The 12,728-nt window shown below is 48.8% G+C and overlaps 1 protein-coding gene across 8 annotated transcripts in view; it reads right to left on the reverse strand.

Moving 5' to 3' along the window:
* Window positions 1-12,728, reverse strand: part of Mical3 (microtubule associated monooxygenase, calponin and LIM domain containing 3) — a 178,589-nt gene that overhangs the window by 43,598 nt on the left and 122,263 nt on the right. For all 8 annotated transcript variants that reach the window (XM_051203661.1, XM_051203660.1, XM_051203662.1 and 5 more), the window contains one exon: window positions 3,651-3,846. In XM_051203661.1, coding sequence (XP_051059618.1) covers window positions 3,651-3,846 — 196 coding nt within the window. The remainder of the gene's footprint in view (window positions 1-3,650; window positions 3,847-12,728) is intronic.

The following is a 12,728-nucleotide window of genomic DNA, read 5'->3' on the forward strand; positions in this document are numbered from 1 at the left end:
TTGTTCTCTACATTCACCCTGTGGAAACCGCGCATGCGTATCAGCCAGGGTTGGCATTCCTTACTGCCTCTGTTGGAAAAGGGGCTGGAGCCGGAAGAAAAGGGCAGAGAGGGACTCCTGTTTAGTCATGGTCTGCTTGGAGAGTGGCTTTTCCTCTTGTTCCTCCGCCTGTGCCATCAACTCTGGGGAGTCCTCTGAAACTCTGTTTGCTCTGCAAGAGTTACTTGTTTGTTTCAGGGGCTCGCCGGCTGGCTTTGTTCTTTAAATTTTTTTTTTAGATTTATCAGTTTTTAATGTGTATGGGTGTTTTGTGTGTCTGTATACCACATGCATGCCTGGTGCCTTCAGAGATCAGAAGAGGGCACCAGATCTCCTGGAAATGGAGTTACAGAAGCCTGTGAGCCACCATGTGGGTGCTGGGAATTGAACTTGGGTCTTCTGCAGGAGCAACATGTGCTCTTAACCATTGAGCCATCTCTCCAGCCTGTGTAGTCTTTAGAAGTAATGGAGAGGAGGCAATGAGGGACACGGCAGTTGGGCTGTACCCAAGTCACCTTCCTAGACATGGATTAGTTCTCCTGGCCTATGGGTACCTACCCCCGCAAACACACACACACACACACACACACACACACACACACACACACACACACACACGAGTGAAAGTGCCTCCTGGAGATTTCCAGAAGTCTGCAAGAAGTTAAAAAGATGATGAGGCTTTGTCAAGGGTCTGTGACACTGTTTAGGACCTGCAGCACTGTGTGAACTAAACCATAGAGGTGATTATAAAAATCTCCCAGGATGTCAGCTGACTCTGCAGACCAGTTTCCAAAGCATGTCCCTTGACACCAGCCTTACTGTTAAAAGGAAGGTTCTCAGGCATTACCCCAGAACAGCAGAATGGCCCCTCAGTCCAGCCATCTGCTACACAAGTAGCTATGAAACAGAGATGCAGATGAGCAGTGTCCAGGGCAGAGTAAACTTGAGCCAATCAGGTTCTGGCTCTCAACCCACCTGGTGAAGGAAACCACCAGCATCCCTGGCTTTCTTCACTAGAGAGGGTTGCTTCGCTGTAGTGGGATGTAGTGACAGCTACTGCTGACACTAACTTGGTGACCACCAGGTGCCTGGCATTCATTTATGTAACTGTTCATGATAGATTCATGACACACGATGAATGTGGGGAAACCGAGGCACACAGCATAAGTGATTTGCTTACCGTTAGTGGGTCTGGACTTCAAGTCCAGATCACAGCCATGATCTAAAATATCACAACGTACCACCCACCAGAGATGGCTTAGCCAAGTTCTCTGAACTGGGAGAGAACATGCTCCTGGGCTGGACTGGGAAATGCACGCACACACGCACGCACGCACGCACGCACGCACGCACGCACTCACTCACTCACTCACTCACTCACTCACTCACTCACTCTTCCTTCCCTTCTTAAGTCAAGGTCTTGAAATACAGGCTTGATCTCCCTGCCTCTGGAATTACAGGCATGAACCGATATGTACAGCTTGGACAAGGTGAATCTTCTAAGTGTGTCTGTTCTCATCTTCCGGGCTAGCCCCTCACTAAGAAGGCTGAAGGCTGCAAATGCATCTGACCGAACTTGGTTCGACAGGGAAGATGGGTACAGCACATCTGTTATAGGCACCTTACTACTTCCTAGGGGAGTGAGGCAAAATCCATAACTCTTGCTCTGAGACCCCCCCACTTTATGAAGCATTTGATGTGGGGTTTTTTTTTTTTTTTTTTTACTATTTTTCCCCATTTTTATAAAAGACCTTCCACTTATTTTCGCAGTGCCAAGGAGAGAACCCACCTTTTGAACTTGCAAGTTAAATAAATGTGTTTACCACTGACTCACGCCATACTTAAGAGCCTGTGTTTCTGTTTCCAACCTTAATAGAATTTCAACGGGCATTTTCTTTTTCTTTTTTCTTTTTTTCAAGACAGAGTTTGTCTGTGGCTTTGGAGCCTGTCCTGGAACTAGCTCTTGGAGAGCAGGCTGGTCTCAAACTCAGAGATCCCCCTGCCTCTACCTCCAGAGAGTGCTGGGATCAAAGGCATGAGTCACCACCGCCAGCCAAGTGGGCATTTTGTTTTAGATAGATGCTAACTTCATATTTGACCCCGACTCATCCCAAGGTTAAGCCACCTGCTCTGATAAGGGGCTATTATTGAGCTTGGCAGAACTGGGGCTGGCAATGAGAGCAGATGACTCTCCTCCACCTGAGGACAGGAGTGTAGGGTTGTCCCCACACACACTTTGGATGCACTGCAGTTATGTGACAGTGGCCTGAGGTCAGAGAAGGCTCTGGCACTGCACCTACAAGGGGGCTGTCTCGAGTATGCCAGGGAGCTGTTTGTGGGGCCAGTCCGAGGGGCACTTCATCAAGGTGCCCGCCTCAGATCGCTTCATCACAGGGCCCGCCCGGGATCTTTCTGCTGGGACGCAGCCGAAAGCAGCTCTGCTCAGAAGTGCACTCTGAGAGACATTCTTGGACCTTTAAAGAAAGGCTGCCTTTTCTATCACCATACATCTGCTCATCGCCTCTAAGTCAAGGTTCTTGTTCTGGAGCCTCAGCTCTGGCAAGGGAGTCCCGTGATAGTCTGGTCTGCGTGGACTCTGGCCCTCTTTGTCATCCTGTCCTCTCCCACACCTGCCTCTACTGACAGGAGAGCCACGAGAGCATCACACACGGGTACAACTGCTGGGTAAGAGGATGCATGCTGGGTCAGCTAAACAGAACCGACCCTGACTGGAGAAACCAGATGCCTCCTGTGTGTGGCCCCTGGCATGCAAGGTCTCTGCCCCTCTTTAGCCATAGGAGACCCAGAGAGGCTGCCGAGTAACCAGTGGCCGAGTCACCTCTGCTTCAAACTGGTATCATCTCTGGAAGTGTCTGCTCCACGGACGCATGCTGTCTTCAGCTTGCTTTCCTTCCTGTGACCATCTTTCCCCTCCCATGGGGAGTTATAAGCAACAAGTGGTAGATCACAAGTGGGACTTACCTTTCCCATGAGTCACAAAGTGCTGGGGAAGTGGGCTGCACTCAGGAAATCTTACAGATTGTGACCCTTTCCAGGTCCGCTCCATCTAGTGAAGGCTACCTACATTGCTCTAGACTTACAGGGTCATACGGTAATGACGGCTGACCTTGATTTAGAGGCAGGACTTGATGGTGTAGGGAGAATGAATCACAGGGTGGCAGGAAAAACAGGAAGTCTGAGTTGGAATTTCAGGTCCTGTCAAATTTATCACCAGTTTCCTCCCTACAAGGGGATAAAACTCAGGGCTCACACCTAGTCCTCGGATTCTCACGAACACATACAGCAGCACACAGAGGAAACTCCAAATGCTTAGAGATGCTAAGGAATGTTTTAAACCTGGTGTTCCTATCTATTCCTGAACCTTCACACCAATTTGAGGACGATACCAACGGTGTTACGTTATAGACGAGGGAACCAAGAGATGTGCCTACTTCACAGCCGAGAAGCAGAAGAATCAAGAATCCAACCCAACCAAACTGGTTCAAATTCCTTTGCTCATCAAACTCTTTTGCTGCCAGCTGAATCTGGGGACCCAGTAAGGCCACTGCCCCAGGGACCCGATAGCCAGGCAAACTGTGGGATGGGCTGACCTGCTGGCCACATCCTCTTCCGTGCCCTTGTCTAACACGCTGCTCAGGTTATGCTCCGCCTGCGTTTCCTCAGGCACCTCCTCCAGCTCCTCCACCTGTCTCACAGATCGGCGGTAGTTCTCCAGCTCGATCCTCTCAGGGGTCCCCCTCAGCCTCTTGGCGATGCTGGGCTCCTCCAGGCCATTCATGCTGGAACCTTTGGGAAAAGCAAAGGATGATGATGGGCGCTGGTGTTGGATGAAAGGGAATATTGACCACTGGGACAGCCATAACTCATTTCTCAGGAAAACAAACATAGTTCTCTGGGAAGTCAGAACATGGGCGACTGGACGCTGGATTGGCCTGAGGGCAGGGAATGACACTGGTAGGTATGGGCAACACTTCCCTAAGTAGGAGGCACAGAGACCACACATCCTCACCTGCTCCTGGTCAAGCCAAGACAGAAAGGCACCTTTTAACAGGTGATGGTGACTGGGTTGGGGGTGAAGGGTCTGTGCAGGGCCTTCAGGCAGTCTCTCATCATCAGGGACTAAGACACCCACAGAGAGGGTGTGACTTCTAGTGGCCCACACCGAGATGAACTGAAATCCAGCAGCACCTGCTGCGGTGTATTGAAGACCTGCAGATTGCATGGTGTCTGCCTGTGTCCTGTCGCCATGCGTCTGGTAAATATTTTGTAGGACAAAGCATGTCACAGAGGTGGTGCTGAGCCTCCTACATGGCTGTTCAGTGGAGAATGGAGCCAGGCATGTCAGTATGAGGCAGGTGTCACTTACCATGCCAGCATACAATTACACTTTTCCGGGCTGGAGAGATGGCTCAGCCAAAACAATTACACTTTCCTGTAAACAGTCAGCTATGAGGTGAGACTCAGAAATTACTCAGCACTTGCCCCCAGTCATTCTTGCACTCAGGGACCTGAGCTCTGTCAATGATCTTTGCTTGTCGGTTAGAATGACAGGGGTCACTAGAAGATACTTTTTTGAATTTTACCATTCCTATGGCATATCTGTTTTTCAGTATTCTTGAGTAACACTGTAGACTCACAGTGTTTCTAAACTTAAAACAAAGCATCCATGTTTCTTTCTTCCTTTTTTTTGTTTTTGTTTTTGATTTTTTTTTTTTTTTTTTTGAGACAAGATTTCTCTGTGTAACAGTCCTGGCTGTCCTGGAATTCACTTTGCACACCAGGTTGGCCTCAAACACACTGAGATCCACCCACCTCTGCCTCCCAAGTGCTGGGATTAAAGGCGTGCATCGCCACCACCTGGCTGTGTCCATGTTTCTTTAGTCTCCCTCAACCCACAGCAGTGCTCTGCATCCTTTCTTACCGCCCTGGTCCTCTCTGGCACACTTCACTGCGCCAGTTCTGCTCAGAGCAGTGTACCTGCTGTGTCATGACACCACACAGGTACATTCAGATGAACCCAGGTTAGACCCTGACTCCACCAGCAATGGGCAGTGTCGGAACACGGTCCGAGAATGGAGTAGTGTGAGAACAACTCTGAATGCTTGTGAGAAAATGCCAAGAAAGAAGCCAAGAGTCTCAGAACCTCAATTTCTTCAAATCAGGAATTGTTCTTAACATGCTTTCATGCTCCTCCAAAATGCAGTAGATAGGAGTGAGTTTACTTCAGGGTATTCATCACAACTGGCTCCTGGTGTTTGTTTAGGGGCTTCTATACAAAAATATGTTTTTGCCATGTGCAGCTTGTCCTTGATATCGTACACAGCTTGAACTCATGAGAACTCACTCATGGTTTTTCTTAACCCTCAGAATATATACACTGTCTGGTGCTCTGGATAAAGTTGGCTATTACATGAGACTTTATTCTACCTCATTTTTAGGCTGCATTCTTCCAGGTCCCACCACCTCTGGAGTGGTGAACATGGCAGACAGATCTTAGAAAACAACCTGCAATCTTCTCAATTCCTACCCTGGCCTGTGGACAGGATGATGCCTGCCTCTCAGGGCTGGTATGGATGAGAGGGTGCCCATCAGTTACCTTCTTCTTCTCCCGTAAGACAGCACTCAGCAAATACGGGTGAAGGCACATACCTGATGGCTGGTAGCATTCATGCATCCCTGTGGTTGATACACACACAGGAGTTGATACCCGTTTACTCTAGACCATAAACTCAGTCACCTCATAGACAGACAGGAGGAGGTCGCAGCCCTGGCCTAAGTGCACACACACTTGTGCTTTAAGATAAAAAGTAACAAAGAAGAGGTGACTAGAGAATCCTTACTGAAAAGCAAGATCTGACACTAAGTCTGTTAACCCAGGCAAGAGTGCTCTGATGGGATCTGACCACACATCCTTGGGTTTACCTCTCCTCGTTCTCTCACCCTCTGGAGTATTACTTTAAATACCCTGCTCCGTTTTTCAACACTAGGTTCACAGCCTTGGAAGTACAAGCTACACCCACAGCTGGATGCAGGAGTCTGGGAGCTAAGAGCACAGACTACAAGAGATGGGCAGGTGGCCAAGCAAGTAGATCCTCCTCATTCTCCAGAGCAAAGCTGGCTGCCCAGGCCTCAGGAGGGCACAGGTGTCCAGGTACTGCTTCATCCATCCCTCTTCATCGACCCTCCCCAGCTCAGTACCGATAAACATGAGCAAGCCGAGGACTCCCTGACCACACACAGAGGCATTCTTTCTCAGCATGAGCCTGACATCCACTCTTACATGGAAACTTAGAGAACAAACAAAAGTCAAGTGCACTTCTGGAAGAATAGCTTCCCAGGAACTAATATGGAGCAACACCACTATTTCTCCTAGATGGGAAGAGAAACTATCACAGCGGCAAACACCGGTTCTAACCCCAGCAAGTTCGAGGTGCAGTGAGCAGACGCCCATGCGGAAACACACCAACCAGAGAAGCAAAGTCGGGTGTGTGGTGCGCTGGGAACTCTGTTCAGCCTTGGGAACAGACGACAACCCTTCCCATTCTTACAAACACTTGCAGACAGCATGTCAGGCATACGTTATCGAGTACGACAACAGACACATGCTCGTGGGGCCATGAGAGTTCCTAAGGAAGCGGTGTCATTTCCTAGGTATTCAGGGAAGGTCTGCTGAAGGACGATGTAGTCAACCAGCTTTAGAATACCCACTGCCAGGCTGGCATTATGCTTTCTAAACTTGGTAACAGAAGTCTACAGACAGCTAGGTGCCTGAGGTCACACAGTCTGTGGTAGTGGGACTAAACACTTCAGGAGGACAACAGTAATTCAAGTGCTGTCCCTGGACTTTAACACAAAGAGAAGGCACTTACAGAGTCCTAGGCACCTCTCCCTTTCACATACTGATCCCCTGTGGTTCTTTATACGAGAAAATGTCTTAAAACAGAGAAGCCAGAGCCTGGAGTGGCAGGCATTCTGCTCTCTGCTTGGTTTATTTCTCTTGGAAGTCTCCAAACTGAAGACCAACGGATCATCCAACATCAGAATTTGGCAGTCTAAGCCCAGACCCTGAGGCTCTGGAAGGAGAAATGTACAACAAGAAGCAGACCGGGTGCTAGAGGAAGAAAGCTCTCCTAACTTTAAGTACCTTGCTGGAGATTTTGCAAAAATAAGGCTGACTCTGAGGCTTGCAATTATAATCCCAGCCTTCAGGAGGCCAAGGCAGGAGCCGTGAGATGAGCTTGGGCTACAAAGCAAGACCCTGTCTCAAAGGCAAAAGCAACAAACGAAAATGAAGGCGAAGCACATGCCTTTAATCCCAGCACTTGGGAAGCAGAGGCAGGCAGAACGCTGTGAGTTCAAGGCCAGCCAGGACTACATAGTGAGACCCTTCCTCAAAACAAAACAACAAACAAAAAATGAAGTAGGGAAAGTAAAAGACTGGGAATGAGCTCAGCTGGAAGGTGCTTGCTTAGCATTCATGTGTGGTAGCAAACTAAAAATTCAAGGTAATTCTTGGTTGCATAGGGACATCAGGCTGGCCTGGGCTAGAGACCCTGCCTCAAAATCAACCAATTCATCCACCCACCCAGAAACAAAAAGACGAGAGAATAGTGCTGTCTCTGCCCAGTGCCACCGACAGAGCTCTAGCTCACCAGAGCTAGAGGCTCAGTTTTCCCAAAGGGAAGATAACGTTCAGAGTGTACTTGGTAGGCACCCAACACTCTCAGAGTGCCAAAGTATGATACACATTTCCAACCCGCAACCTTAAAGAGCCTGAGCAGGAACAATGTAATGAATCAAGGAGATCAGCATCCTTGACTCTCTGTCCTGACCAAGGAGCTATCAGACAGACAGATGGTGAAGACAGACGCAGGGAACAAAGAATGGTAGAGGCCTTTGTGTGTGGTGATCGTGACATCACCGCTAGACTAGAACGTCCCCTCCCATCAACACGGGAGGGGGAAGGAGCTCCAAGAGACAAGGAACGAAAATTACCAGCAGCAGGTACAGTCTCAACACTGGCATTTAAAATGTTTCAAAGCTTGCCAGACACTTAGGTTGAGGCAATAGGATTGCCTGGGCCGCGAGTGCCTGTGTAAAATATGGAGACTGTAACTCTAAACAAGCAAACAAACATAAGGCTGGCAGGAGTTGGCCTGAGAAGGTAAGGCATAGTCGGCCTTGCCAGGATAGCTATCCACCTGCTGTCCACATCATGCTTTGTAGGCGTGACTACCAAGCCGGGACTTCCCAGCTAAAAGTGTAATGAAAGACCTGGAATCAGTTCCAAGACTGATTGTCTCTAAGTCGGGACAGGCTGATCTCAGGTCACCAGGAGGCCAATTACAGCCTCGTGCATACCAAAAGGCAAGAGCTCCCAGGATCTGGTTGCATCCTAAATAGGAAAAGGGCCCTGGACCTGACCTGAGTCTCTGTTTTGGAACAGTCACGGCCCACAGGAGCTCCATACATCACTCCCAAAGCAGCCTTGCTTACAGGACGACCTGCTCTCAGCTGATGTGCAAGAGCTGCCAGGAGTCTTTATTTGTAGCTGTCTGATTCACAGAGAGTGCACGGGATGCAGCCAGGCTTCAGCGTGGTGTTCCCAGGGCCTCAGTGGCACCTGCTCTCCCCGCCCCTTCCCTGGCCTTGCTGCAGTGCCCAGAAAACCACAGGGCTGGGTGGGGCTTTTAGGCACCGGCAGGTATCACACAAGCCATCCGGAGGCTTTCTCTCCCTCTGTCCTGAGTTCATTTCTGGCTCTTTTTCCCAATTCCTTTTTCCTTCTAATAAAACTTTACCAACACACCACTAGCAACTGCACCTATTTATGGGGCACGGTATGATCTCTCCGTACAGATAAACAACAAGTAATTTCCACCTCCTCAAACATGTATCCTGTGTGCTGGGACCTTCTGAACCTCTCTCTTCTCGTTATCTTCAATGATAATATGGTGGAAAATGCGGTGACATCCCTAGTCTCATGGGTACTGGTGACCTCATCTGTCTACCTTACCTCTCTTCCCTTCTGTCCTTTGGTAACTGTTCTATTTTCTGTTTGGATGAGGTCGACTGTTTCTGCTGAGGAAGCCTGAGTGACACTGAGTTTGATAATGGTGTCACCCTGCCCCACCTAAAGTAATGTGGCTGCTAGGATCCATTCATCCAACCACCAACTGTAGTGGCACTAACAAATCTGGCAAGGAAAGATGCCACTACAATCAACTTTATCCATCTTCATGGATTCCTCTTGCCCCCACCCCCAAGTAACCAGTGTCATAGCCAGCAAACTGGGCCTCTGCACCAGGGGAGCCTGCTTTCTGATGGAATTTGGTGTCACACAGCTGCTAAGAAGGAATGGTGTCTCAGGATGTCAGCTGGAGCCATGTTAAGAAGTGGCTCTGTGCCTTGAAATGATTGATCTATCTGTGATACACTGGCCTGAAATGGTTGGTCCATCTGTGATACACTGGCCTGAAATGGGGGGTCCATCTGTGATACACTGGCCTGAAATGATTGGTCCATCTGTGATACACTGGCCTGAAATGGTTGGTCCATCTGTGATACACTGGCCTGAAATGGGGGGTCCATCTGTGATACACTGGCCTGAAATGATTGGTCCATCTGTGATACACTGGCCTGAAATGATTGGTCCATCTGTGATACACTGGCCTGAAATGATTGGTCCATCTGTGATATACTGGCCTGCTAATTGCCTTTTGGAGATCCACCTGTAAGCCTTGCTTCTTGTTTCTTTCTTTCTTTTCTTTTTGGTGCTAAAGATTAAACTCAGAGTCTGGTTAATAAAAAGCACTCCCCTGCCTCCAAGACCCACCGCCAGGACCTTCTGTTCCTTTTATCAAAAGTTGCCAGAGATCTGAGCTGAGACTATTCTTTCAGAACCAAAAGCTGCTCTGAATGCATCCACACTGTCTGAACTCCAAGGTCTCTGAGGAGATGTTAAGGGTGGGAACTCCTGCAGAAAAAGCTATCTGGCTGACAGCATATTCCAGGTTCTACACCCAGAGTGACATTGGTCAAAGGCACCAGAGAAACTGGGAGCCTGTCTCCCCCCTGCCTCCGTCACTACAAGGCCTCAATGGGACGAACACCTCAGCTTCATTTCCTCCCTGCTCTGGTTGGAAGGGATTCCATGTCCACTCTCTCCCAGCTCCAGTAGGAAACGTTCTACACTCTCTCATGCTTCCTCACATGCTGGGATTTACAGATCATTCCAGAAGAGAACCATGGTGTGGTCTCACCTAGAATCCAGCCTGGTTCCCAGGCTCTGGCTCCTCTGGAACATAAACCTGCAGACAGAGCCATGTGTGCTAACATCAGCTTCTGGTCTCAGCTGCTTGGGAGGTTGGGCAGGATTCCCTTGGGCTCAGACATTGGAGGCGTCTGGGTAACACAGGTGTGTGTGCGCACGTGCATGTGTCTCATAAAGGGAGAAGCAAAAATCAAAACAAAAGATTCCGTAATCAAAATCAAAACCTATCTGCCACAAGCTGCAGCTAGGCTCCAGGGACCTGAGTCAGACTGGTCACATATAGTAAAGAATCAACTTGGACCCCCTTTCTGGTTTTGAGCAAAAGTTGCCTACATAGGAGTCCTGCTTAGCTGTGCGAATAACGGAACAAACAGCAGCCCACTGGGAAGCATCTTGGCCTACAGTCCTGAAATAAAAGATGGTTACTCCCTATCTTAGGACTGTTTCACCATGCAGGTGGCCAATGTCCAACCCCTTCACCCCCATATTCACGGAAGGGCGAGCTGGCTGAAGGCCCTGCAGCTTGCAGAGGCCTTGTCTTGTTAACTGCAGTGCAGGCAGTCTCCTTTTTCTCCTGTTTCATCTGTGCTTATCTGACACACGAGCTGCTTGATGAGCTATTTGGTTTTTTTTACCCTTCACAGCCACTTTCTGGTCTTAAGGACTGCAACGCGTCGAAGCTGTGTGCGGAACGGAGACTTTGCAGGCGCTGGCCCAGCCTAGTGGCTCCAACAGCAAGGGGTGAGGCAGGTGAAGGGACAAGTGTTATGGAGCTACCGCCCATGTCAGACAGCACAAGATGACATCTACAACAGCCACTGAGCCATCGCCTCATAAGCTTCTACTGTAGCAACAAGCTGAACGTCCCTTATATAAGCGGTAAGGCCAGAGATGCTCCAGATTTAGGGTTCTTTGTTTTTGGTTTACATATAATGAAATGCCTTGGGGATGAAAACAAAATTCATTATGATTCATATTTACCTCATAAGCATTGCTTAAGGATACTTTGTGTGGTAGCTTAAATAACTTTGTGTGTGATAATTTCCTGACAGGGGATCGATCAAGAAGGTTCTAGAATTTGGATCAGTGTATAACACTGAGGGTTCTGGGACTCAGTGATGTAAAGATTAACTGCCCAGCAAGTGTTTCAAAGCTAGCACTTGTCCACTCTCCCAGGACTGTAAGGGGGAGGTGATACTGGGGGCTGGGATACAGGGCCTTCTGCATGGGAGGCAAGCACTCCATCACACACCTACATTCCCATCCAAGGATGGTTTTTTTTTTTTTTTTTTTAACCCTATCTGCTTTGAACTAGCTTTGCAGACCAGGCTGGCCTTCAACTCTAAGAGATCTGCTCACCTCTGCCTCCTGAGTGATTGTTATTAATGGAGTGTGCCATCATATTTGGCAAGGAAGGCTGTTTCAGCTAGCCTTTATACATGAAATATTCTTCACTTGGGGTAATTGCATTTTGTTTGCTTTACTTTTGTGAGACAAAGGCTTGCTCTCTATAGTCCTGGCTGACCTCTATCTCCCTGCTGGGCTCACAGGCAGGAGCCACAGTACCCGATGGAAAAACTGTGGGCATTTATTTATTTATTTATTTATTCATCCATCCATCCATCCATCCATCCATCCATCCATCCATCCATCTATCTATCTTTTTTTCTTAAGACAAGGTCTTACTCTGTAGCCCTGGAACTTGCTTTATAGACCAAGCTAACCTCGATATATCTGTTGCCCCCTACTGCTGGGATTAAAGATGTTTATCACCCTGCTTGGCACAAAACATAACAAGAGACTCGTGTACCCCAGGCTAGCCTTAAATGTGTAGCTGAGGATGCCCTTACATGTCTGGCCCTCCTGTCTCCACCTCCCAAGTGCTGGGATTACAGCAGGTATGCACCACCATGCCTAGTTTTTATGTGGTGCTGGGGATGCAACCCAGGATTTTTGTATGTTAGGCAAATGCTCTACCTACTGGGCTACATCCCAGCCCCTATGTCTCATGGGAAAACTGTTTTTATATGGGGGGGGGGAGACACTGAGAGAAGTAGAATATTCTGGATCCAAGAGGAAACTCAGCTGTTTTGGTGATGTGACTCCCAAAAGAGTTAGGAAATTCTGAGTTAAACCCTAATGATGGGAAGGCCAGGGGGTGGATCCCCAAAGGGAATGAATCAGCAGTGCACACAGGAAAGCCACAGGGATGCCACAGGCTGGAATGTGCCGTCTCAAAAATGCTCAGGGCACCTCAGTTCCTGCTTCCTCCCCATGACCGGCTGCTGCTAGGGGACTGAGGGGCCCTCTGCCTTCACGGTCTCATGGGACTTATGCTTAAGAAATGTTGAGTAGCAGGTTGGAGAGATAGATGGCTCAGTAGCTAAGAGCACTG

This window comes from Phodopus roborovskii, unplaced genomic scaffold, assembly GCF_943737965.1.
Source record: "Phodopus roborovskii unplaced genomic scaffold, PHOROB, whole genome shotgun sequence".
NCBI lineage: Eukaryota > Metazoa > Chordata > Mammalia > Rodentia > Cricetidae > Phodopus > Phodopus roborovskii.